This window comes from Propithecus coquereli, unplaced genomic scaffold (genome assembly GCF_000956105.1).
Source record: "Propithecus coquereli isolate 6110/MARCELLA unplaced genomic scaffold, Pcoq_1.0 Scaffold171, whole genome shotgun sequence".
NCBI lineage: Eukaryota > Metazoa > Chordata > Mammalia > Primates > Indriidae > Propithecus > Propithecus coquereli.
In genome coordinates, this window is record NW_012141747.1 from 4,299,975 (window position 1) to 4,327,769 (window position 27,795).

The 27,795-nt window shown below is 38.9% G+C and overlaps 3 protein-coding genes across 6 annotated transcripts in view; 1 reads left to right on the top strand and 2 right to left on the bottom strand.

Annotated features, from left to right (window-relative positions):
* Positions 1–4,677, bottom strand: part of LIPT1 (lipoyltransferase 1) — a 6,655-nt gene extending 1,978 nt beyond the window's left edge. The window contains exon 1 of the mRNA XM_012641970.1: positions 4,602–4,677. The gene's annotated coding sequence lies outside the window, so the exon portion shown is untranslated. The remainder of the gene's footprint in view (positions 1–4,601) is intronic.
* Positions 4,678–4,932: 255 nt separating this feature from the next.
* TSGA10 (testis specific, 10) overlaps positions 4,933–27,795 on the top strand; it is a 116,026-nt gene continuing 93,163 nt past the window's right edge. Inside the window, exons 1-2 of one of the 4 annotated variants that reach the window (XM_012641971.1) lie at positions 4,933–4,959; positions 23,283–23,411. The gene's annotated coding sequence lies outside the window, so the exon portion shown is untranslated. The other 3 variants (XM_012641973.1, XM_012641975.1, XM_012641972.1) reach the window with 3 other exon arrangements.
* LOC105808270 (chromosome unknown open reading frame, human C2orf15) lies at positions 8,268–14,507 on the bottom strand. Its single transcript, XM_012641871.1, has 3 exons — positions 14,425–14,507; positions 10,455–10,547; positions 8,268–8,619 (listed from the first exon to the last, which is right to left on the bottom strand). Exons 1-3 carry the CDS (start codon positions 14,505–14,507, stop codon positions 8,268–8,270), a joined length of 528 nt encoding a protein of 175 aa, XP_012497325.1.

Here is a 27,795-nt window from a genome sequence, read left to right on the forward strand (position 1 = left end):
TATGCAGGGTTATACAGAAAGACCATGAACAAATTCATTATGTTTGGACCCTTTACACATTATTCATGTTAGCATTGCTAGTAAAATATTAGTGGTAAAAAGTTGAAAATACTAGCTATGAAAATGAAGTATTTTGACTACTTGTGGTCTTAAATAAACCATTCTATTTTAATTCTATTTCTTAGGATGTTTGTAATTTTCCTTTAGGTTGAAGAAGTGGGACTGGGTTATTAAAGTCTATAACTAAGCCAAATTCTTTAGTTAAGTAATGTCTTAAAAGTGCAACTCCTAGGTTAAAGAGTCTTCATATTTTTATCACTCTTGTTATATGCTATAGAAAAGTTGAACCAATTTACATTCCCTCTGTCTAGAAATGTCTGGAGAGTTTTTTTTTTTTTTTTAGAGACAGGGTCTCACTCTGCCACCCAGGCTGCAGTGCAGTGGTACAATCATAGCTCATTGCAGCCTCAAACCACTAGGCTCAAGTGATCTTCCTGCCTTTCAGCCTCCAGAGTAGCTGGGACTACAGGCATGCGCCACCACACCCAGCTGGTCTGGAGAAGTTTAACAGAGGACCGGATAGTTGAACTGAGTCTCCAAATCTGATAGTTTACCAGGTAGATAGGAGCAGCATATTCCAAGCATATGCAAAGGCAAAGAGTCATCGAATAGTAAAGAATATTTTGGGGACTCCCTCCTAAAGGAAAGAATTACTAGTCTTCTAGCTCCACTGAAGTTTATGGCTACATTGCCCTAGGAAGCCTCTGCACCCAGATTGCATTTCTTTGGCTAATCTCTTTGTTTTGGGCTCTGTTTGACTGACTTTGATACAGTTCTACATTCATTCAACAAATGATTATGGAGTGCCTACTAGGCACAAGGTAGTAAGGGGATAGAGGAGGGGAGGAAACAAATTCATGTAATCCTAAAATATTTGGCCATTTTAAAAGGCAGCTGGGATCCACTGAACTGTTTTAAGCAGGAAAGTGTTGTCAGCTATTATACAAAACTGCCTCTACAGTGTTGACCATGGATTAAACAAAGGATAGACTAGGGACAGAGAGCATAGTTAGTATACTAAAGCAATTGTCTAGGCTAGAGATAATGAGGGCATGAAGTAGGGTAGCAGACAGAGAAAGAAGGGAATGGATATGAAAGATATTAAGAAGGTGGACTAGTCCTTTCAAGGAACTTTTAGTTTCTCCACAATCTAGTGGGAGATACTAAAAAAGCAAGTAAGGTGATAATTAAAATATAGTGTCATAAGTGCTGTGACAGCTGTAAGTACATTAAACGGCATGTAACCCTCTAATTAGTAGTAGTGACATTTAAGTTGAGACATAAAGGGGGTAAGGAAAAGTATTCCAACAATGTGCAACAGCTTGGAGGAAAAGGAGACAAGACCCATGCAAAGAATTTAATTCCATTGGCTGGTACTTGTAAGTGCAAGAAGGGGGAGTTGGAGATCAGAAGGCAGGAGCAATAGAAGTTCAATTATGAAGAGCCTTAAAATCCATGTTAAATGCTTGAACCTTACCCTGAGAGCCATGAAGGAGGTGCTGAACGGTTTTAAGAAAGTGGAAGATTGGATTTATACTTTACAGACATCACCTAAACATAGAGGATGTATAATACTTGGTAACTGGTTGAATGAGGGTGAGAAAGAGAAGTCAAGGATCATATGCATCATGACATGATGATTATAAGCCTAAACCAGACTGCCAGCATTCAAATCCCAACTCTGTCCTTTGCCAGTTGAATGATCTAAGGCAGATTAGTTAACTTTCCTATGCCTCAGGTCCCTTATCTGTAACATGTGGATAATGACAGGTCTGATTTCATATTATCAGGATTAAATGAGCTAATACATGTAAAGTGCTTAGAAGACTGCCTGGCACGTAGAAAGTACACAACTCAGATCCAGAGTTCAGGTAGGAAGGCAGCCTTTAACAGCAAAAGGGATCCTCTTCATTGTGATCCAAGGAAGAACCAGTAACAATTAGGTGTTGTGGACAATAAACTGGATGGTGTCTGTGGATGTGGAGGGTCTCAAAGACCTTGTGAAATATCTTTCCCTAAGGTTAAGGCTCTCTTGTCTGCATATGCAGAGCGTGACAGGATAGCAAAGAAGAGCTTAAGTTTTAGTAAGATTTAGTAAGTAGAGCTTAAATTTAGTAACCTTAGGCAAGTAGTTTAACCTCTAGCTGCTTCAATTGCCTCAGACCTCATAGAATGGCTGAGAGCATTAAGTGTGTTAATATGCATAAAGCATTCATGTCTGGCAAATATGAAATGTGTTATATAATAATAATTGTTATAAGGTTCCTCCCTTTCCATCTCTATTCCTTTGTGCATACTGTTCCTGTCATATAATATGTATTCCCTCAAGTGTACAAGGATTCCTAACCAAGACACATCAAACTGGCATTTACTTTGATAAATTAACTATAGTCCAAAATACTGACTTTGGCCAAAAATCCAGTCTTCTTAGGGTTGCAGAATTGATCCAATTCATATATTGATCCAATGCACGTATTTAACAATGCTCAAAATATGTCTGTTCATCCAGGCATTGTATATACAGTTGGAGTGAAACACAGCAAGATATTAATTCAACAAGTTTTTCACCTACAACATGACAGATATTGTTCTTGGCATTTGGGATTCAAAATGAGCCAAATAAATAATGTTGATAAGGGTCATAAGAAAAAGTAAAGCTGAGAAAGGGAGGATTGGAAATTTATAGGTGAGAGGAATTAGGCTGCAATTTTATTTTTATTTTTTTGAGAACTCTCCACGCTGTTTTCCATAGTGGCTGCACTGATTTACATTCCCACCAGCAGTATAATAGGGTTCTCTTTTCTCTACATCCTCACCAACACTTGTTATCTTTTATCTTTTTGATAATAGCCATTCCAACAGATATGAGGTAGTATGTCATTGTGGGACTACAGGCATGCGCCGCCATGCCCGGCTAGTTTTTTCTATACATTTTTAGTTGTCCAATTAATTTCTTTCTATTTTTAGTAGAGACGGGGTCTCGCTCTTGCTCAGGCTGGTTTCGAACTCCTGAGCTCAAACAATCCGCCTGCCTAGGCCTCCCAGGGAGCTAGGATTACAGGCGTGAGCCACCGCACCCGGCCTATTTTTATCTTTTTGTTCAGACAAAGTCTCACTCCATTGCCCTGGGTAGAGTGCAGTGATGTCACTGTAGCTGACTGTAAGCTCCAACTCCTGGGCTCTAAGCGATCCTTCTACATCAGCCTCCCGGGTAGCTAGGACTACAGGCACGTGCTGCAATGCCTGGCTGGGTTTTGTTTTTTTATTTTTTTCTCTTTTTCTTTTTAGTAGAAATGGGGTCTCATTCTTGCTCAGGCTGGTCTTGAACTCCTGAGTTCAAGCAGTCCCCCCTGCTAGAATGCTAGGATTACAGGCATGATCCACCACGCCCAGCTTAGGTTGCAATTTTAAACAAGATTGTTAGGATAGGCATCATTAAAAATGTGACATGTAAGCAAAGATTGAGAAGTTAGGTAGAACACCTGCTATGTGCCAGAAACTGTTCTAGGCACTTGAACACATAAACCAATGAATTAGGCCTCAGTGAGAATGTAATATTTCAACTGAGCCCTGAAGGATGAAAAAGAATAACACAAATAGTTAGAAAAAGTGAAACCAAAGGGATGTCCAAAAAACCTGAATGCCAGCTTACTGATTTACAAAGAGAGCTATAAGCCATCAAACAGATATTTAGATAAGCCTATCCAACTACTCACTGTAGAACTATTTACAAGCCAACTTAGCATAAGTTTGCTTGGTGAATACATAATCGGAACAAAAGGACTGAGCTATATTATTTCAATGTATGATGGGATGGGCCTTGAGGAAAACACCTCCTCAACTCAGGAGAACCCAGGAGATAGCGTACTCTTAGGCCGGGATACCCTCTCTCACCTAGGGGAGGCTTTGATTCAGCTGGGACAGGTGTGCCTCTTTTTTTATCCCACGCTCCAGCAGCAGTTCAGACCCCAACTGAATGACACACATTTTTTCTTTAGTTGTCAGCATAGTGTCAAGCCGTTGAGGGCCTGGTAAAATTTTGTTTCTTCAAAATCACTTTGCATATCTCCACTCTCACCCTTTAATTACTAATTTTATAATTTTTCCTCACAAGACATTCTTATTTCCATGTTCTTGGGGACACTTTACTACCTTTGTACTGCCAAACATGCTTCTCCATCACGCAACAGAAAGAAAAGAGAACAATTCCATCTATCTTTCTAGGCGGGCCCAGCTTCTTCATAAAACCTTAGCAAAACGCTACTATTTTGACCCCCGCCCCCTGACAATATATAACTTACCCAGAACCTAATTATGGTCGTGTGCACGTTTTACTTCGTCTTTTTGCCTCTCTGTGGGCGTGCACACAGCTGGCATCCAACCTGATTTACAGGGTTTATTTACCCTCCCTCCTGTGTTCGGGATTAACCGTTCCTAACAGTGAAATGAGGTCGTTCTAAGTGCTGAGGGCAAACTGCAGCCCACGGTCGCCGGCCACAGCCCGCACCATCCGGGTTACACCCGCTTCCGGCTTCACCCACCTGCTGCTTCCGGTCGTGCCCACGGCCTCGTGCGGACTCCTGCGGGAGAAGGATGCGTCGGACCCCGACAGCCAGCCGGCAGAACCCAGGACCGGGCCCCGCCCCTGAGGCCCGGCCGCCGGAAGCGCCGGGAGGAGGCGGGGCCGCGCCGGGAGCGCGCCGGGCCTCCGTCTTGCCCGCGGGGTCGCTGCGTGCCGGCGGTCCGCAGGGCTGCTAAGGGTTCTTCCAGGCAGGTCTTGCCACGCAGAGGCAGCTTCGAGGCAGGGTCGCAGGCCATGTACCGAAAGTCTTAAAGCCCTAGTTTAGATGGGAGTTCCCCGCGCGACCCCTTAGAGATAACGGCCACCCCGGGGCGAAGGTAGGAGAGGCGAGTGTGCCAGGCTGGGAGGGCATTTCGTGGAGCGAATTTAGGGGGAGTCTTCAGGAACCCAGAGCAGCCAGGTCACACGTCGGGCAGGAGTATCAGCAAATGGTCTACTAAGCATGTAGGCATTGCGCTGGGTCTTATCTCCTCCTCATAGTCCAAATGGCAGGTAACTCCACTTGAAAGGTGAGGAAATTCAAATCAGTTTTGAAAGATAAGTTGCATTTAAAGGAATAAACGTTGATATTCCCAATACAGAGATGGTAATAAGTAAGACGGAGTGGATCAGAAAACACTGAGGCTAGTGATCATTACCACGTGGGATATCCCTCATTGCGGATGCTAAAATCCTGCGGCTCAGCCAGGTGGGAAATTACCCCATCAAACAAGGTAGCGAGGTAATAGTTTCAGCTATTACTGCGTAACAAACGTCCTCAAACATTAGTGGCTTAAAACAACAATTTATTATCTCTAACAATGTGTGCGCAAGTTGGGTGATTCCTCTGCTGGTTTCACCTGGGCTTATTCATGTGTCTTATTTCAGAAAGCGTTGGCTCAACTAGGCAGTCCAAGATGGTCTCATTCACACTTTGGCTGTTGGTGCCGCTTCTAGGGCACCTCAGTTAAGGCCTAACCTCCAAGCAGCGCTTCAGCCTCACTCTATTGGCCCAAACAACAACAAAGCCAGCCCAGAGTTAAGGGATGGGGTAACCGACCTCATCTCTTGATGAGAAGAGTCCAGAGAATGTGTGATCATCTTTTTAAATCTTTCACAGAAATCAGTCTCCTTCAGTTAGAATAGAAACCACCAAGACTTGCCTCTTGGAGTAAGAAGCTTCCAGTGTTCACAGTTTGGTGATGCTGATAGGGTAAATGACCAGGGCTTCATAGAAAGCTACAATAAAGACAATGATTCCTCATTTATTTATTATTACATCTTTGAGGTCACTGAGTTAATCTTTCTTTCTTGTATTATGCAGGTGGGAATGGATTCTGTTCAGAGTTAATTGTTGTAGGAATTTTCCTAGTTATCATTTGAAATAGCTACACAATATTGTTGCTCTCTGCTTGTATTGCTTTTTTTCTAAATTCCATTTCTCTGAAATCTGAGATGGTACAAATCAGATTTTTTTTCCCCTAATTTCCTGCTTAAGTGATTTTAGAGAATCCCATTCCATCCTCCCTGCTCCAAGACTTCTGTCCCTTGATTATTCTTACTTCCACTTCTTTAGCTTCTCCACTGAACCTTTCCAATGATACTCAAATATGCTGTAGTCTCTCAACAGTCCTTCAGTGACCTCACTTGTCTTTCCACTTTTCATCCTGTCAACTACCCTCAGAGCCAAGCTTCCTGAAAGAGTCGCTACACATCCAGTATCATTTGTCATTCATTCATTTTTAACCTACTCCAAAATGGCTTTTTTCCCCCTTATTCCAACAAAAGTGCTTTTGCTGAGGTCACTGTGACATTTATGCTCCTAGAGTCAATGGACTTTTCAGTTCTCATCTTACTATTCAGTTGACTACCTGCACCTGGAAAAACTCCTGTGGGCAACCTTGACATTACCCTGTCTTGGTTTTCATCCAGCCTCACTGCCAACTCCTCAGTCCCCTTTGCCAGCTGCCCTACTCTGATCAGCCTCTAAATGTTAAGAGTTCCTCAGGTCTTTATCTCACACTATATGTTCTCCTTAAGCAAGTCCCTTGGCTTTAAATACCATTTCTGTATAAAACTTAAAAATTTATATTTTTACTTCCACACACACAACTATCTTAGAAACCTGTTATGTCCGAAAACCTTGCTACCGAGCTCACTTTTTTCCCCAAGGAACCTCCATGCATCTAGCCTTTTTTGCTAGAAACCCTTTTTTTGTCCTCACTTCTCACTTCCAAACAACCACCACACCCTGTCAAACTTCACCCTGCCAACTCTATCTCCTTCTCTCCACCTTGATGACCATTGCTGTCATTCACTTAGACAACTATGTCACTGCAAAAGCTCCAAATGTCAGTCCTCAGAGAAGCCTTCTTAGTTCCCACAATTAAAACAAAGTTTATGTGTTATGCCTCCTGTTGTGTCTCTCTGAACTCTTTTTCTTTATGGCATATCACAATTTTCACCTTGTATAATTACTGTATAATATTCTGTCTTCCTTGGTAGACAGACAGAAGGCACTATGAAGGCAGTAGCTATTTTTATTCACTACTATATCTCCAGCACCAAGCACAGTGCCAGGCTAGGTGAACAAACGGATGATTTGTGTATTTTTTGCTCTCCCAAAGAAATTATGTTCTGTAAATGATAAAAAGCATTGTCTTATTGTATTATATTCCATTCAAGAATTTTTTTATTCTAGGCTCAATATTCCCTATACATACATTTGTTTAGTATTTTTCTGATTTGTAAAATATTGCCTCCCCCAAAAGATGATGCCCTTTCCTCTTTGTTTTTAATTAATATTAAGGAGATTATGCAACTGGGCATTAGAGATAGTCATTAAATATTAAAGCACAGTAACATATTCATATGTCCAGATACAAAATGATTTTAATTTCATCCAGCATTACTTGGGACAATACTGCTGTTTCAAACTATCAGATAGTTTAATAACTGATACATACAACAAGGTTTTTTACTACTAGGCTGTTTTTCTCATTAGATATTGGTGGTATAAAATGGTGGCATCTGCAAAATAAACTACTACACTTGCAAAGAACTATTTTCTAACTCTAAAATGTATTCAATGTGGCAGAAAAAAGTAGTTTTAAAAAGATTTAAAATGTGAAATGCTTCTGAAGATATGCAATTTACCAGTCTTTTACAGTTTATTTATAATGATCTTTCACAGAACAGAAATGCAAAATGTAGGAAAGTAATCAATAGAAAAATCCCCAGCTGGATATGTAACATATAAAACTGGTACACAAGAAATTGTATGAAATATTGATGTCAAATTGCTTGGACACTTTTTTTAAAACAACTTGTTAAAGAAATATATTAAAATTAGAATATTTTGGTGCCATACAAATACTGTTATTTAAAAACTCTGGTTTTTAACAAGGATAGAATATAATATTAGAGAAATATGTTTTGAATTTTAGAAGACTTTTTATCCCTAAAGCAACTGCCTTTTGAATATGCATCATCAAAAAATGCAGTCTAAGATGATTCATAGTGAAAAATAAAGTAATAGTCTTCCTTCATTTTGTTAGGTTTTCCTAATAAGGTTAAGTTCTTATTCAACACTTCCCTCTTAGTCAAAAGCAATTTTTGGTTTCTTTGGTAATATCTACAAATTACTTTATTCCATATCTGTCACTTCTATTCCATCACTTTCAATAACATATACCACTGAGCCCAAGGCTTTCTCTGAAAGAGACCCTGTGCCAGTCCCTTCAATCCTTGTAAATTTTTCTTGGTTTGTGTCTTCTAATCTTATTTTCTTGGTGTTTTGAAATAACTGAGTAACTGGTTCCAAACTGCTTTTCTCAGTCCCTTCCATTAAGTGATCGTCCACGTTTGAATTCCTATGCATGGCAGATACCTGAGTAGCAGATTTACTAAGTGAAAATCCCATTGGAATAGCTGAACAAATATTGAGGTAGTTTGCAAGTATCTTTTTAAGTAGTGGAAATGTTTCTTCAACTTGATTACTGGAAAAAAAGGAAAAGATAGGTAACAGGAGAATACAACAAGAATTTCAACAAACTTAATGGCAATGTTTATTCAATGAAATGTCATGGAGATGCTAAGAATATAAAGTAAAATTGCCTTCCACTTTCCGTGTTTACATTTTCTTTGTGGGAAAAGTTTGCAGGTTCCATAGATTCCTTTGAAAGTCTTTTTAAAAAGAAATTTGCCCAATTTTATGTTTTATTACTTTTCAGAAAATAATAGAACTTCTTAGTCTTTTCTATCATTTTTGCTAGCAAAACCATTTAATTCATATTAATGGATTAAAAAGAAATTACTGAAGGCCAAGAACTCTGCAAAGTGTTCTGCAAAAAATAAAGATACCCAATAAAGATACAGTACTTGTTATTAAGGAAGCTCAATCTGTTAAGAGAGAGGAACATGCAAGGAGGCCTCGGAAAGTTTCCCAAAAGAGGGGTGCCTTGGTCAGGGTTGCACTTTGAAAGATGGACAGAAATTTTCTAGGCAGAGTTAACTAGGATGATAGAAGGGACAGGCTCCCTGCCGTGTTTATTGGAGAATAATGTTCTGCTGAAGATGCTCTACCAGCAACCTGAGAGCTGGAGGAGACTTCACCAATGTGAATGAAAGCACTTGCCCGCTTTTTAGAATGTATTATTTCTTTAATATTTAGCTACTGTGGTATCTTTTGATAGTTTCCAATTCCATGCCCATCAAGCCCTAACCATTTATTGACTGAAAGTTTCGAAAGAATCATCTTGAAACCTTGTTTATCCATATTTGTGATTGAATATCAGTGTTTAATCTATAACAGAACAGAGTCCTGGGCCTACTATAGTATACTAAATATAGTATTTACTCAAATGTTGTTAATATAACAATTAGATAAATAGTATAGATTTGGTTTTCTGGGAATCAAATACAATTAAGCTAAATTTTTAAAAGATCTCTGATGAAATTCTAAAATGTAGGTATATTTCTTAGATTTGGAACTTAAAGATGAATGTTTCTTCTTCATAAAAGAAATATCCAGTACTGCCTTCAAATGAGTAAAATTGAGTTTATTCTATTCTTTGGTTTCTCCTCTTTAATATAAAAGGAAACATTCCTGTCAAAAATGCATAACTGGAATCTAATCATGAGGAAACAATCAAACCCAAATTGGGAGCCATTCTGTAAAACAAATAGTTTGTACTTAAAAATGTCAATATCATGAAAGACAAAGAGAGGCTCAAGAACTGTTTCAGATTAAAGGAGGCTAAAGATACATGATTTCCAAATGCAGTAAATGATCTTGAATTGGGGGGAGAGGGAATGTACTATATTATACAAAGATCATTACTTGGACAATTGGAAAATTTGGAGATGAATGGTTTAGTAGATAATAATACTGCATCAATGTTAAATGCCATGAATATGATAATTATATTGTGGTTATATAAGTGAGTGTCCTTGTTCTTAGGAAAAACATGCTGAAATAGGGGTGAAGGATCATGTCTGCAACTTGCTCTGAAATTGTTTAGCAATAGATAAATACAGAGAGAAAGCAAAATATGCAAAATGTTAATAATTATGGAATCTAGCAGGTAAAGGATAAAAATTTGCTCAGTATATTATTGCATTTCTGTAGGTTTACAACTTTTTCAAAATGCAAAATTGGAAAAAAGTTTTAAAAAACACTAACTCTATAAAACAACATATGGCATTTGAAATCAATAAGCATAAAATAATGCTAACTTATATAATTATCAATTTGCACATTAAACTTCAATCAAATAGAGGGACTGAAGAGGAACCAAATGCAATAGGGTAGATTTGGCCCTGTGAGTCTCACCTTAACTTCCCCAGAGTCTTGAGGACATGAAGGTGAACAGGTCTATTAGGGGCACCTTTGAACTGGCACTCAGGTTGCCATTTAAGAAGAAATCTTGAATGTATATGGAAGAATAAAAGTCCATAAAGAGCTCAATTAATTTGGACAAAAAGAACATAGAGGCTTGCTTTACTAGATATTAAGATATGTTACAAAGTAAAACAATCTCATACAGGAACAAATAAACGATCAATAGAACATGACAGCTGCAGCTTAGACCTAGGTATGTTCAGGAACCTCACATATGATACGGGTAACACTATTAAGGCAAAGAAGATAGAACAGACTAAGTTTAATATGATGGTATTTTGAACACTGGCTCTACTGTGTAGACAAAAGTAAAGCAGGATCCGTATATACAAAAGTGGAGTCTAAATGCATTAAAGACCTAAATGTGTATGGTCAAACTGTAAATGCAATAGAAGAAAATGTAGGACAATGTATTTGTCACCTTTGGGTGGAGAAGGATTTCTTGAATAAGACCTAAAAATATTAAAAAATAAGGGGAAAACAGATGGGTTTAATTACTCATGATTAAGAATTTCTATTCAATGAAAAAAATAAAAAGATAGAGATTGGCAGGAGATATTTACTGTATCCAAGCTGACAGGAGATGTAATAGCTGGAATATAAAAAGAACTCCTCAGCTGGGTGCTGTGGCTCATGCCTATAATCCCAGCACTTTGGGAGGCCAAGGTGGGGGGATTGCTTGAGGCCAGGACTTTGAGAACAGCCTGGGCAACACAGTGAAACCCCATCTCTCTCTAACCAAAAAAAAAAAAAAAATAGCCAGGTATGGTGATGCACTCCTGTAGTCCTACCTGCTCAGGAGGCTGAGGGGATGAGGGGAAAGGATCGCTTGAGCCCAGGAGTTTGACATAACAGTGAGCTATGATCATACCACTGCACTCCAGCCTGGGTGACAGAATGAGACCCTATCACTAATAAAATAAAATAAAATAACTCCTACAAAATAGCAAGGAAAAGAAAAACCCAATAGAAAAATGGGCAAAGGATATAAAGACATAATCTTCAGATTAGGGAATCCCAAATAGATTAAGAGTACGTAAAGAGATATTCAAATTTACTAACAATCAGAGAAATGCATGTTTAATACCATCAGAATGGTAAGACTTTAAAAAGGTGGATAGTATCAAGTATAAGGAGAATGCAGGATGGCAGGAAACCTTGTGCACTGCTGGTGAAGTCATTCTTAACTTCCTTCTATTTTATATTCCACATCCAATCTGTCAATGAATCCTGTTTCTACTTCCAACCTTGCCCATCTGTTCCCAGTGTATATTCTTCAAGCAGTATCTCGTTTGAGCCTTTTAAAACACAAGCCAGATCACATCAATCCTCTGCCTAACACACACCAGTTGTTTCCATCTCATAGCAAAAGCCAAATTCTCTACATGTCCAGTCCCCAGCTGTGGCAGGTAGAATAATGGCCCCCAAAGATGTCTATGTCCTAATCCCCAGAAGTTGTGAATATATGTTACACAGCAAGGGGAAATTAAGGTTGCTAATCCACTGACTCTCAGGTGGGAAGATTATTCTGGATTAATTGGGTAGAACTAATGTAATCACAATCAAAACTAATGTAATCACAATGTAATTGGGTAGAACTAATGTAGTCTTTATATGTGAAAGAGGGAGGCAGGAATTTCGGTGTTAGCGTGATGCGATGTAGGAAGCACTTGACTAGCTATGATTGGCTTTGAAGATAGACTGGGACCAAAAGCCAAGGAATGTGGGCCTATAGAAGCTGGAAAGACAAGAAAATGAGTTCTCCCTAGAGCCTTTGGAAGGAATGCAGCCCTGCTGATGTCTTCATTTTAGCATAGTGAGACCCATTTTGGGCTTGTAACCTCCAGAACTTTACAATAAATTTGTGTTGCTAAAGCTACCAAGTCTGTGGCAAATTATTACAGTAGCAATAGGAAACTAATATACCAGCGAACACCCTGTCCTATCTTTCTTCCTTATTCTGCCTCAGCCCTGTGACCTCATTGCTGTTCCACAAGCCTGTGCTGTGCCAAACTCTCTACTGCTTCAGGGCCTTTGCAGTTACAGTTTCCTCGGTCTGAAGCAATTTTGAATTGCAAACCACTTCTGTTGGGGTAATTAGTGACATGGGGGCTGAGACTATAAAGAGCTACTAGACTTCTGCTTCTGGCCATAGTGGAGTAAGAGAGAGCAGATTTATCCTTATGCCTTAAGCAACTTAAAAAACAGACAAAACACATGAAACAATAATTTTTAGACACTGGATAGTAGGTAGTGCAGGAGAGTGATCCCTGAGAGAAAGGTATAAAGTAAGCCTATGGGTGCTCATTGACTGGAATTTTCTAGCCTCAACATGAGGAGGAAACTAATTTTTAAAAATGAACAGAAAAAAAAAAGAAAATAAAAAATTAACAGAGCATCAGTGAGCTCTGGGACAACATCAAGTAGCTTAACATATGGAGTCCTGAATTTTTTTTTTTTAAGGGGACCAGGAAGGGGACAGGGAAAAAAAAAAGCAAAATAGAGGTAAGGGACTAAAAAACTCAGACCTTAGAACTCCACAGAAGGTGTCTGTCGCAAGAGGACGAGCAGGGGCACTATATAGGGTTTAGCTGGAACAGTGTGAGGCACACACCACTCCTTGGGTTTCCATTGAGGGAAGGACATTTTTACATTTTCTCAGGTTAGGGGAAGAAGTCAACAGTCCTTGACAGGAAAAGAAAGAAAAATCTTTACACTCTCTTTTGGCCTTCAAATGATATTTTCCCTACATTCTTTCCAAAGAATCTTCAGTAACATCTAGGTGGCATACATGAGTGCTTAAACTGTTCTTATTCTTTCCCTAAGGGAAGTACTTTCCTACTTCATATATTAATAATCCCCCAACCCCTACCCAAGTCTTCAACTCCAAATTATAGTTTTAAAGTTAGTACATTATTTCCTATTTGTTTTCAATAATGCTAGATAATGAGACTCTTGTGTTCAATAATTTTAGTATCTGAAGAGGTGACAAGATTATACATTATTCTCCTTAACATAACTTTTCAGGATGGTCTTTGAGAGCCCATATTTGTTACTTATTTTATCAATTAGGAATAATTATATTTTAGAAAAGATATCCTCCTTGGGTCCTCTAATCTCTTTATTTAAAATAACAGGAACATTTGATTTTTTAGTATCTAGTTAATATGTATAAAGTACATATCTGAAAATAAATGCTACAAAATATGAGAATACGTAACAACACAAACTGATGAAAAAATCAGAAGAGAGATTGGAAAAACAAGGGACCTATATATAAATGTACTTTTTTGAAGAAATTTGTTCTAACATACAAATTGTTTATCCCTGCCAATGATATCTTGTTGAAATAAATGAGTACTTACCTGGCAAAAACAGGAATAGTTAGTCTCCTCAAATGTGAGCTTACTTTTGAAATGCACAGACTTATACTAATCAAGATCATCAGAGGACTGCTGTAAAAACCTAATATCTGTGTTATCTGTAGGAAAAGACAGGGAGATAACGTCACATTGTCGTTCGGAAGCTCTTGGGTTATTTAAGAAGGGTAGAACATGTTGGATATTAAGAAATATTTAAGAAGACAACTTTTTTCCCAAGCCAGGCTCCAAAAAATTGGTGGAATAATGCAGTGTTCAGTCCTTTTCACTAAAAAGCTCATTTCTGCACTTTACGGTAACGTAGTTAATTTTAACATAGTTGGATGGCCAAAAATATTACACTGGTTAAATGAATGTTCCCACACTGAAGGCAAGTTTAAATGGTATTAAATAGCAAAACAATCAATATATGATTGAATATCAAGTGAGATTGTATACCCTTTCCTTTTTTTGTTAACCATCACCAGTTTTTTTTCTGGAAAGAGTACTTGGAGAAAGACAGACCTGTGGAGAAGGAATACCGGTCAGGAATCTGCCGGTATTTCATTGCTAGTTCTGCCACTTCCCAATTCAACTCTGATCCTGCAGAGCTGATCGAGGCCATGGCTCCACAGACTCCCCACACTGCAGGCTGCCCGTGCTCACCCGGACAGGCTGGCACAAGAGGACAGTTCTTGGAAGGCTCCCTCAAAAAGGGTCCCTGGCTGCGGTAGGAGCTGCGCCCAAGAGCAGCTCTGGGAGGCACTAGTTTACTGGACGTGGGTCCACAATGATGCCCTATCCCTCGAAAAGTGGCACAGAACCACCTCTGCGAAGCAAGCAGGTGCTCAAGAGCTGAAAGAAGACGGCGTGGCGAGAGACCACCCTGCACATGCGCGTTCCATCCAGGTGCCGCAGCTTCAGGCTAGGAGTCAGAAATACTTCGTGGGAGAAGGGGCTCGCGACTGGTTACTAGGAGACGGGACGCTCGCAGCCGGCGCCGAGGCGCTGCGTGGGCGTGCGCCTGCGCGGCGCGGATGGGCCAGGAAGAGGCCTGTCACAAGCGCCCTGTAAGGCAGGCAGGTAGATGTACGCGTCGCTACGTGCGTGGGTGCGCGCGCACGGCTTGTAGTCCCCGCGAGAGGGCGTGTCGAGCCTGGTACGCGTGCGCACGGCCACTGGGGGCGCGCGGGACGGAAGCGGAGCTGAGGCGCCAGGGAGGTGGAAGAAGAGCCCCCCGTAGGTACAGAGCGTGAGGGCGGGGCCGACGGCGGCGCCGGCCGGCGCTAACCGCCCCCGCCTCCTTCCCGCCGGGTCCCGCCTTCCTCCGACCCCCGCCAGGGCGGGGCCAGGTCGACTTGAGGGTGGGAAGGGAGGAGAAAGGGGCGGAGGATGGAGACGGGGAGGGACGTGGGTCCCTGGCGGAGGCCGAAGCCCAGCAGTCGCAGGGATGAGCTCTGGGGAGGACAGCGGGCCGAGAAGCCTGGGGAGGGACCCCGAGCTCCAGGTAGAAGCAGCGGAGATGCGCCGGCTGGGGGACGGTCTCCTAGAAGGCAGCTGCAAGGGGGCGGGTGTGGCAGTGTTGGGGCTGTGGGTGCTCGGAAGTGGGTATTCGCTGCCTGAGCTGCTGTGAGGGGCTGCAGCGGGCAGAGTTGCGGGCCGGGGAAGCCCTCCAGGAGCAAACTTTGCCCTTGTTGTCGTTTCTTGGGGGTTTAGGGTTGCGCCCAGTTCCTATGGTGACCGCTTCGCTTTCTGCCACAGCTCTCTGCTTGGTTGTTGGGGGGACTGTTCTGTTTAGAAACGCTCTGGAGTGGAGCTGAGAAATTTGGAAGTCAGAGATTTGGGAATTCAACCTGGCTCTTCCTGACTTCCATTCTCTCACTTTTGAGCCACTTCTTTGTAGGCTTTGGATGGTGGAGGTCCAAGATTACTTAGGCAGTTGCGTGAAAGTCTCATATGTGTAAGTTCAGTAGAAATTGTACACAGGAAAGGCAGGGTAAGCTGGCTTTTGTTTGAAAAATATTTGAGACTTAATCGGATAACTATGTGGTCATGGACCTGATACCTAAAAATGCATCGGAATACTTTTTTTTCCCCCCAAATAAATTCAAGGATCGTGGCTTCAGGAAAGTTTGCATAGATGACAGTGTCCTAGCATTTTCCTTTTTCAGTTCCAGGCCCTTATATCCCCAGATATTAGTTGTTTTAATTTTTCTACTGGTTTTCAGCATTTCAAGTACAATTCGTTTACCTGTAAGGAAATAAATCGAATAACAATGGGTTTGTAAGTAGAACAAAATAGGTTAGTTATAAATATAAAAGGAGGGTGTCAATTCAAATCTGTCTCCAGGATAAAAGGAATTCTTGTTGGTATTTTAATTGATCAATGAACCAAACTATAGTCTTAATTAGTTGGAACTAGGAAGGTACATTAATGAAATATTTATTTTAAACTCTAAACTTTGGCATTATTTAATGACAGCTTCCATGATATTTCTCATTTTGATTACCTTCTGAAGAAAAATCACTACTTGTAACCCAGAATATAATCAGGTTTAGAGATTCTCTGGTCTCTCTTTTCTGTCATCTTTTTCAGTTGCTTGGACCAGCTTAGGAGGAGTTGATTTTAAAGTCCTTCATATATAGAGGCAGTTAGAGCAGGTGTTATTATTTATCCCTTTTCAAATTACATGTTTCTCTCTCCAGGGATAGCCACTTCCTTGTTTTTCCTTATAGTTTCACCATCTTTGTGTGTAAACATGAACATTATAGTTTGGCTTGTTTTTTGAACTTTGTGTAAATGGAATTATACTGAGCATTCATATCTTCTTTACTCAACATTGTTTTTAAGGTTTATTCTTATTGCTTGTAGTACTTAGTTTGGTGATTGTTTTAGTTCCATTGTTTAATAGTGTACCACAATTTAGTCTACCGTCAGTGGACATTATGTCGTTACAGTTTTTGGCACTTATGAATGGCAGTGCTATGAATATTCTTATACAAATATCCCAGAAAAATCTTTTGAAGTAAGCTACTTAGTAAGGTAGTTCTTTTTGTCTTAGTTGTGCTATAATGTCGCTCTATTATATTATGAAATTACTTTAGTCCAGAAAATCCTCTTGAAAACAACTCTTTAACCCCTTTTTACATTTGAGAGAGGTTGATAAACACTGCCTCTACTAAGGCCATTGTTTTATGCTTCTTTGAAGAGACAAGTTATTTCTTTACACTATAGTCTGGATTGCAGAAAAAAAGAAGAGCTTTGGATGGAAGAGAAGGGTTTGGATGGAATGACTGGAGAGATTCTTTTTCTTATTTATTTATTTATTTATTATTTTGTTTAAAGTGAATTCCCAAAATATTTATTCACTTATTTTTATTATAAATATGAAGTGCTCTCAAAATTATTCATAAAATTTTATGTGGTTTTCTACATCCTTTTGTTAGTGAGCCTATTCCTTTCTACTTCAAAGTGTCTGTAAATCTAAATTTTTGGAGGCAGTTTTTAGAAAAAGAATACAAAAAGTCAATCCTAGTTGAGTTTTTGTAGAACTAGATTTCAGAATTCCATAAAAGTACTCCAGTGTTTTCCATTATTCTGTCAAAATATTCAATAGACATTTGTTAAACTCGTATGCCTCATATTTTGCTCAACACTGATGATATTTTTTAGCATATGATCTTATCTCCTATTTCACTGAAAAATTTAAATTATACCAGACAGAAATTTCTTCATATTTCTGTCTAGTCTTATTTAAATTTTCACCTAGCCTTGCTTTTCTCTTTCTTGTCTGAGAGGACAATGCACACTCTTTACCTGAGTTTCCTCTTACTACCTCAGATGTCTTTCTCCATCAATTAATATTAACCTATATCTTAGGAATCTTCATTGTTTCTATACTGTAGGGCTTCTTCACCTGAAGTCTAAGGACCTTAGGGAGTCTTAAATACCTTCAAATTGTTTGTGAAGGTGTATTTGCATTTTTCTGAGGAGAGGACCAGGGCTTTTGTTTGATTCTGAAAGGGGTCCTTGAAGTAAACAGAATTAAGAAACAAGTTTTTCTCCTCTTTTAATGACCCTTTCACAGCCTTGAATTTCCTCTGCCTTTCCCTCTATCTCTCTTCCTCTTAAAAACATGCTTCCTAAAAGAAGTTTATGTTTTCTTTTTCTTTTCTACTTATTCATTCATTAGTCCTCTTCAGGCTTGCTTCCACTCTACCCCTACCATTGAAATCATCAAAATTCATTGTTTTGAAATGTTATATTGAGTCCTAACTTTGTGCTGGTCACTTTTAAGGCATTAGGGATTTAACAGTGACCAGACAAAAGCCTAGATCTTTATGTTCTAGTAGCAGGAGACAGACAATAAACAAGTGAGCAAGTAAATGATACAATTTCAAGTAGTGATAAGTACAAATATCCTAATGAGAGAGTGACTGGGAGAGAGGCTACTTTAAGAAGTCAGGGAAGACCCTCTGACATTTCAGCCAAATAGCTGATGGTGAGAAGGAGCCAGCCAGGCAAAAGGCTGGAGAGAGAGTGTTCCTAAGAGAGGGAAAGCAAGGCAGAGGACTTGAAGTGGAATGAGATTGGTAAATGTCTTAGTCTATTTGGACTGCTATAACGAAATGCCATATATTAGGTAGCTTTATAAACAAAAGAAATTTAATTCTCACAGTTCTGGAGGCTGGGAAGTCCAAGATCAAGAAGCCAGCAGATTCAGTGTCTGGTAAGGGCCTGTTTTCCTGGTTGATAGATAGTACCTTCAGACTGTATCCTCACATTTTGGAAGGGGTGAGGGAGCTCTCTGGGGCCTTTATAAAGGTAACTGATCATACCTAGTCACCTCCCAAAGACTATACTCCTTAATATGATTACTTTGGGAGTTAGGATTTTAACATGAATTTTGGGAGACAAAAACATTGACCAGAACAGCACATTAAAAGAACAGAAAGAAAACCAATAAAGCTGGTGAGTGAACAAAGAAGAGAGCACTAGATCTTTTTAGTGAAGGCAGGGGCCAAATCATGTAGGGCCTTAAAAAGTTTGGATTTTATTCTAATTGCAATGGGAAGTCACTGGAATATTTTCGAGCAGGACAGCATTATTTTAAGTGATTGATTTGATTTCAGTGTGGAGAACAGGTTGTAGGGAGCTACAGTAAAAGCAGAAAGACCAGTAGAAAACTCTTGCAGTATTCTAGGTGGGAGATTATGGTGATTTGGATGAGGGAGGTGGTAATAAAAATGTAGAGAAGGGGATGGATTTAGGATATATTTTGGAAGTAGAACCAACAAGACTTTCTAATGGATTAGATGGGAGTCAAGGAAAGAGAAAAATCAAAGATAACTCCTCAGGTTTTTTTTGTTTTTTGTTTTTGTTTTTTTTTTTTCTTTCGAGACAGCCTTTTGCTCTGTCTCCCAGGTTGAAGTGCAGTGGTGTACTCATAGCTCACTGCAGCATTGAACCTCTGGGCTCAAGCAATCCCCCACAACCTTGGCCTCACAAAGTGCTGGGATTATAGGTGTGAGCCACTACACATGGCTCAACTCCTCAGTTTTTTTTACCTTGGGCAACTACCTGTACAAATGATGGTGCCATTTGATATAAGAAGACTGGGAAGGAACATAGTGCAGAGAGGGTTGAGATCAGGGGTGCAGGTGGGGGAATTAAGAGGTCTGTTTTAGACATGTTAAAGTTGCCATGGCTGTGGACATCCCATAATTGCAATGTAATGTGTTAAGTGCTCCAATAGAGGTATGTTCTTAGTTCTTTCGGAATGGAGAGTGGATCCTAAGTCTTTTGGGGGGAAGCAGAAGTCAGAAATAACTTTTTTGTAGCCCGTTTTTCAGTGTGCCCTTAGTATCTATGTGCATTACTCTGATGTGGCAGTAATCATGCTGTATTGTAATTTCTGATTTATTTGTTCTGGACTTCCCTAGACTCATTTAGGGTTGAAATTATAGGATTCTGTTTGTTTTCCATCTTTTTATCCCCAGAAGCTAATATTATTGGTTCATTCTTATTATAGCTATTTATAAATTTGTTTAAATCAATAAATGTGACTGTTACAGTCTGATGGTGTGAACTAAAACAGTGAAGTAGGGATGGAAGAAATGTAATTGAGAGAAGGTTTAGTGAAAAGATCAGTAAGACTTGATAGCCAATTAAATAAGTCGACTCAATGAGAGGAATTAGTAATAATAGTAAATAATAATATATATAGTGCTCATGTGCCAGGCACTCTTCTAATGCTTTAATATATATTAACTCATTTAATCATCACATAGCTCTATGAGGCAGGTACTATTATTTTATAGATGAGGAAGACACAGCCAGAGAAGTGACTTGCCCAAGGTCACTCAGCTAAGAAGCGTTGAACTAGGATCATGAATGCAGGCAGTCTAATACCAAAATACATGCTCTTCAGCATTCTGCTTTGTAATTTCCCAATTGGGAATGAAAGTACTTTCACTTGCATTCTCTGAAATCTGTACAGGAACACAAGTTCCATTCTAACAAATATTACAGGTCACAGAAATGTGAAAGATACTCAGGTGGCCTGAGGTGGGGAAACTGGCAGGCCAGGCATAGGAATTTCAGATACTGATTTTGCAGTGATATTGCCTCCAAAGCTAGTGGAGGAAAGGTGGCAACTCCAACATGATTGCTCACAATTGTCAGGTGGACTCATGTCCTCTTCCTATTTTTAACTCCTAGACTGGCCTGATAATTTTTCAGAATTCCCACTTGACTCTTCAGTTTGCTAAAGAGAAGAAGGAAAGTTTAGTTTTGCCTTCTTTAGCACACTCCTTCATTATCAACCTCAACAAATTTTTATTGACTCTTTCTTATTATTAATACGTAGAGAACTCTGTGCAGGTTGGTGGAGATACAGAAAGTTTTTAGACATTTCTTGTTCTTAAGATTCTAATAAATGTGTGATGAAGACATATCCAGAAAAAAATGCCTACGTAAATTGTTCTATAATCACTGTATACAGGAGTCTTAATGAAGAAGTGATCATTATATAATGGAGAATACCAAGAAAACCTGGAGAATGTGGAATGCAAGCTGAGCCTTAGAAATGTCTTTATTTAAATGGAAAAAAGGGTGAAGGCGAGGCAGAGATAATGTGCTTCTGAGTGTATATATTAAGAATGTGTAGATAATGGATTTTTTTTTTTTTTTTAAGGTCAGGGTCTTGTTCTGTCACCCAGGCTGGTGTATGCAGTGGCACGATCATAGCTTGCTCCAACTTTGAACTCCCGGACTCGAGCAATCCTCCCACCTTAGCCTCCTGAGTACCTAGGATTACGGGCATGTACCACCATGCCCGGCTAATTTTCAAATTTTTTGTAGAGACAGGGTCTTGCTATGTTGTCCAGGCTGGTCTCAAACTCCTGGGCTCAAGTGATCCTCCCGTCCTGGCCTCCCAAAGCGCTGGGATTTCAGGTGTGAGCCATGGTGCCCAACCTAGTTTGTCTTTAATAGAGGGGTTCTTGGAGATGTCAAGGAGATAAGTTTGGAGAAGTGGGAAGGGACAAAATTATGAAGAACTCTGAATGTTGGGCATGTTTAGATTTTAATTTAATGGATCCTTGCTATTCAAAACTGGTCCTTGTACTAACCAAATTGGGATCACAAGTAGCTTTTTAGAAATGCAGAATCTCAGGTCTGCTGTAAATAAGAATATGCATTAAACAAGATTCCCAGGTGATTTGTATGTTCAGTAAAATTTGAAAAGCCCTGCTATAGTGAAGAGTCATTTTATTCTGTTCTAAGTTAAATGTTTATAACCAGGAACACATTCTTCAACAGAAATTATGTAAGAAATAGTAGGATTTCAGCTAAGCCCATAAAGGTCTAAAGTATTCATAATTTGAAATACTCTGTGAGAGCTAATGCTGAGGTTCCAGTTGAGGCAGTAACTGTTAGAATGAAGAACAGAAAAAAGCAGATTTGTGTCTCGTTTAGGGAAAGGGAAAAAAGGAAATAAATCTGTCAGCCTGCTTAAGTGCTGAATTTCACAGGGTGTAAGACAATGTCAGTAAATACCCTGAGTGAGAGTTTTGGAGAACAGCAGCTATGTGGGTTTCTTTTGTTGTTGTTGTATGTTTGTTTTTAGAGACAGGGTCTTAACTATCTCCCCGGCTGGAGTGCAGTGGCATGATCATAGCTCACTGTGGCCTTGAACTCTTGGGTTCAAATAATACTCTCACCTCAGCCTCCCAAGTAGCTGGGACTACCAGCTGGCAGGTACCACCACGCCTGGCTAAATTTTTTTATTTTTTGTAGAGACAAGCAAGGTCTTGCTATGTTGCCCAAGCTGGTCTTGAACTCCTAGGCTCAAGTGATCCTCCTGCCTCAGCCTCTCAAAATGCTGGCATTACAGACATGAGCCACTGTGCCCAGCAGCAGCTATGTTTTGAGGAAAGATCTTGGATGCTTGTAGCAAATTCTCTTTTAACATAATTAACATAATGTTATCCTTGATGCAGGGAAAGAAAAAATTATTTCCCTAAGTTACACAATCTCTAAGATGTCAAGTAAAACAGCACAACACCGAATAGTATGTATAGTATGCTGAAGTGAAAAATCTTTAACATTTGTTATTTTGCACATATGCAAATATATTTGTAGTAAAAATTCCTAGATATGGTATTATTTGAACAGAAGCTATGTGCATTTATAACATAGATTTTATACAATTGTTCTCCATAAATATTGTATCAATTTGTATTGCCACCAGTGATGTATAAGGATGCTATGTTATCTATCCAACTTATTGATCTTTGCTGTTGTGATGATTAAACAGGGGTATCTCAGTCTTGTTTTAATTTGTATCACTCTAAAGGGTAAAATTGAACATCTTTAAATATATTTAAGATCCATTTCTATAGATGTCCATATTCTTTGCCAATTTTCTGTTAGAGTATTTCTTTTTCTTTCTTATTTATAGGAATTATTTATATATTAGGGAAACTAGCTCTTTGTGATATGGGTAGCGAATCTTGTTGTTAGTATAGAATAGCAACAGCAAACATGTAGCTAATGGCTACCATGTTGGACAACACAGGCCTACAGGTAAACAGTATTTGCTACTGACCCATAGTTCTGTAGAACCATGATTATCAAGGGGTTAGGATAGGGCATATCTTCTTTGAAAAGCATCTTCAATATCACAGTTTTATATTTGGAAAACAGAAAAAGCTTCATAACAAAATTTTAAGGAAGTAAACCTTGATGAAATCCTCTTGGCTGGTGGGAAATGGTTAAAAACAATTGAAAACATATCTAAGAATATTGTATATTTTCAAAATTTATTGATTATTGTGAGAAATCACAGAGCTGTTTTAAACTGAATGCTTCTGTATTATTTCTCATTCTTTCCACTAGGTTACCACCAAAGAACATGATTTTGGTCTAGGGGCTCCAGTTTCTGAAGCTGAAAAATACCAGAATACTCTCCAGCTAGAACAAGAAGTGAGAAACCAAGATAGATTCATCGCTACACTTAAATTACAGGTTACCTCTAGTTACAGCATATTTTCCTGAATTATTTTGGGATGAGAGTATATTTTAAAACAAGAAGATGGAGAATAAATAATTACTAATTCAGAGCTTCTTTAAATCTTATGGATCTAAAATCATTCAATTTTTATCTTAACTATTTTGATAAACATAGCTTCAGAGTCAGTGAGTGCAAACCATGTGCCAGGTGTTTTCAAGTATATCATCTTACTTAATCATCTCCAAGCTTGTGAAACAATGATGTTATTTCCATTTTCAGACATGGAAACTGAAGTTCCAAGAGGTTAATTATGATACTAGGCTAACGAGTGGCAGCTAAGATTTGTCTGAACTTTAAGGTTAGCTAGGATTTGAACCCAGTTCTCTGAACTACAAGTTTGGCATTGTTCCTGTTCTCCTGGTTCCTGACATGTGGTATACCTATTAATAAAGGTTATCAATAGGCTTCTGTTTCTAGAAAGGTACAGTAGTCTTACTTTTTACTATTCTCCCCACTAAGTGTAGGTAAAAACTCTGAACATTAAGCATAAAACAAATGTTAAAAGACTCTGAAAGGTGGAGAGAAGAAGGAACACTGGCTAGGGACCTCAAGACACAAAGAACAACATGTTAATGAGGTCCTGGGTTTGTTTATAGCCTGTATATCCCAGACACGGTGTTGGAAAAACTGTCAGCAGGAAATGACAATGGGCACAAACAAAAAAGACTCCATAGAAGCCATCCCTCCTAGCCAAAGGACAAGGAAAGGAGCAGCCTAGCAAGGCAAACAACTTTTAGACAATAACTGCCTATTATACTACAGAGGAAGCTATAGCCTCATTGCTGCCAGCATAGGCCAAGTAAAAAGCCTTGACTTCCACTCTCGCTGGGCTGTAACAGGAGCCCCAATTGTGCTTCACCCCACATTTTCCCACCAAGCCCCACCAGGATGATTTCAAAGAAGGCTAAGTGGGGAACCAGGACTTTTATTCTCACCAGGGGATAAGGAGGCCCTGAATGCCATGGTGTCGGGAGAGAACACATGAGGAGCTAAGATGTCTACTCCCACCCTGTAGTAAGAGGTGCTGCTTCTTGCTGGGGTGGTGTTAGAGGAGACCTAGTGCAGAGACTACCTCTCAGCAGTAACAAGGCTACCCACCCATGTTATCAATGAAGGTCACAGGGGATAGTTATGAGACATCTCTATTCCCCCCAGATGTAGTGGTAACAGCAGAGGCTTTGTGGGGTACCTGACCTACCCCTGCCTAGCAGTAGCTAGGAGCCCCACCCTCCCCAGGTGTTAACAGAGGCTGAGTAGAAAAAATGGACTTCTACCCCCACCTAGCAGTAATAAGGCAGTGTCCCCCTTTTTTAGCTGGAGTAATGTGTCATAGGAAGTCTCCTAAAACATAAGATCCATAGTCTTTTGATATTAGGTCTTAATAAAAAAAAATCATCTGTCATTCCAAGAATCGGGAAGATCTGAGAAAAAATCAAGAGAAGTTAACACTGAAATGAAATAGATATTATGATTATCTGACAAGGATTTTAAAGCAGTCATAGAAGTTCTTTGACAAGCAATTATGAGCATGCTCAAAACAAATGAAAAAATAGTCTCAGCAAAAAAATAAAAGATATAAAGAAGAACCAAATGGCAATTTTAGAACTAAAATTAACTAGTCCACACAAAAATTTGTACATAAATGTTTATAGCAGCTTTATTGTAATTGCTAAAACTTAGGAGAAACCAAGTTGTCCTTCAGTAGGTAATTGGATAAGCAAACTGGTATATCCATATAATGGAATAGTATATGGTAATAAAAAGGAATGAACTATCAAGCCACGAAAAGACACAGAGGAACTTCAAAAGTGTACTGCTGTTGATAGCAGACCTGAAAAGGCCACAGACTGTATGATTCCAACTATGTAACATTTTGGAGAAGACAAAACTAGAGAGACATAAAAAGATAAAAAGAGCGGTGGTTGCTGGGGATTGGAAAGAGAGGGGATGAGGGGATGAGTAGATGGAGCACAGGATTTTTAGGGCAGTGAAATTATTCTGTATAATATAGTAATGGCAGGTACATGCCATTCTATATTTGTCAAAACCCACAGACTATACATCAAGAGTGAACTCTAATGTATACTGAGGACCTTAGTTAATAATGTATCGATATTGTTTCCTCATTTGTAACAAATGTAATTTGTAAGTCCACTAATACAAAGAGTAAATAATAGAGGAAGTTCGGGGAGGGGAGAGGAAGGAGGTATGTGGGAACTCTGTACTTCCTAATCAATTTTTCTGTAAAGCTAAAACTGCTAAAAGAAAATTCTATTAAAAAATACATGTGAGAAAATATTTCTAAATCATATATCTGATAAGTGTTTAATACCCAGAATATATAAAGAACTACAACTGATATGTAAAGAACTACCCCCCCCAAAAAAATCCAATTCAAAAATGGACAAAGGACTTGAATAGACATTTCTCCAAAGAAGATATACAAATGGCCAGACAAGCAGATGAAAAGATGCTCAATATCACCAACCATTAAGGCAATGCAAATCAAAACCACAATGAGATGCCACTTCACACACATTAGGATGGCTGTTATAATGGAAAATAATGAGTGTTGGTGAGGATGCAAAGAAATTGGAACACTTGTGTATTGCTGGTGAATGTAAAATGGTGCAGTCATGAAAATAGTTTGGTGGTTCCTCAAAATTTTAAAGATAGAATACCATATGATCTAGCTATTCCATTCCTAGGTATATGCCTTGAAGAATTGAAAGCAGGAACTCAAATAGAAAAATATAAATGTTCATAGTAGTATTATTTACAGTAGCCAAAAGGTGAAAACAACCCAAATGTCCATTAGCAAATGAATGGATAAACAAAATGTGGATATATGTATACACTTAACAATGGAATATTATTTCAACCTTAAAAAGGAGTGAAATTCTGATACATGCTACAACATGGATGAACCGTAAAAACATTATGCTAAATAAAATAAGCCAGACACAAGAAAACAAATGTTTGATTCCACTTAAACCTACAGTAGGTAAATTCATAGAGACAGAGTTGTTGTTTGAGGGATACAGAGTTTTTTTTGAGAGGATGATGAAAAAATTCTGGAAATGGGTAGGGATGGTGGCTGTGCAACATTGTGAATATACTTAATGCCACTGAATTGTGCACTTAAAAATGGTTAAAATGGTAAATTTTTTGTATATTTTGACACAAAAAGTTTCAAAAAATATAGCAGCAAATTAAAAACTCAACATTCTCAACAGAATGGAGAAGAGAGAGGAATGAAACAGTGAATTTGAGAATAGGAACAATAGATTGCTACATCAGAGAGAAAATAGATTGATAAAAAAGTGAGTAGAGCCTTCGGGACAGGTAGAACTATAGCAAAAGATATAACATTTGAGTCATTGGAATCTCAGAACGAGGTGAGAGAGGGTGGGGTTGAAAAAATATTCAAAGAAATAATGGCTGAAAATTCCCTAAATTGGGCACAAAGGTATAAAACAGATTAAAGAAGGTAAGTGAACACCTAACAGGAATCACCCAAAGAAATCCACACCAAGACATTTCATACTGAAGGTTTTGAAAACTAAAGAAAAAAAAAGTCCTAAGAGCAACCAGAGAGAAACCATGCATTACCCATAGGGGACACCAATTCAAATGATAGCAGATTTTTTTCGTCTGTAAGCATGGAGGTAATAAGGAAGTGGTGCAACATTTTCCAAGTACTAGAAAAAAAGAACTATCAACCCAGTATTCTGTATTCAGAGAAAGTATCCTTGAGGAATGAAGGGAAAATCAAGACATTCTCAGATGAAGGAAAACTAAGAGAATTTGTTGCCAGCAGAGCTACCCTAAAAGAATAGCTAAAGGAATTTTTTTTTAACCAGAAAGGAGGTGATAAGTAAACTTGGAACAGTAGGAAGAAAGAACAATGTATATTAAATAGATTTAAGAAATGGGTAAATGCAATAGAATTTCCTTTTTTTTTTTTAGTTTTCAAAATTATGTCTGCCAAATATGGTTCTCAATGCATGTAGAGGAATTCTTTAAGACAATTATTAATAGAGGAGAGTAACGGGACATAAAGAGAGGTTAGGTTTCTCCGCTTTCACTTGAACTGGTAAAATGTAGGCTGTGGTAAGTTATGTATATATAATGTAATACCTGGAGCGACCACCAGAAAAAGATATACCAAGAGTTACACTCAAAAACATTATAAATAGGCCGGGCGTGGTGGCTCACGCCTGTAATCCTAGCTCTCTGGGAGGCTGAGGCGGGCGGATTGTTTGAGCTCAGAAGTTTGAAAGCAGCCTGAGCAAGAGCGAGACCCCGTCTCTACTAAAAATAGAAAGAAATTAATCG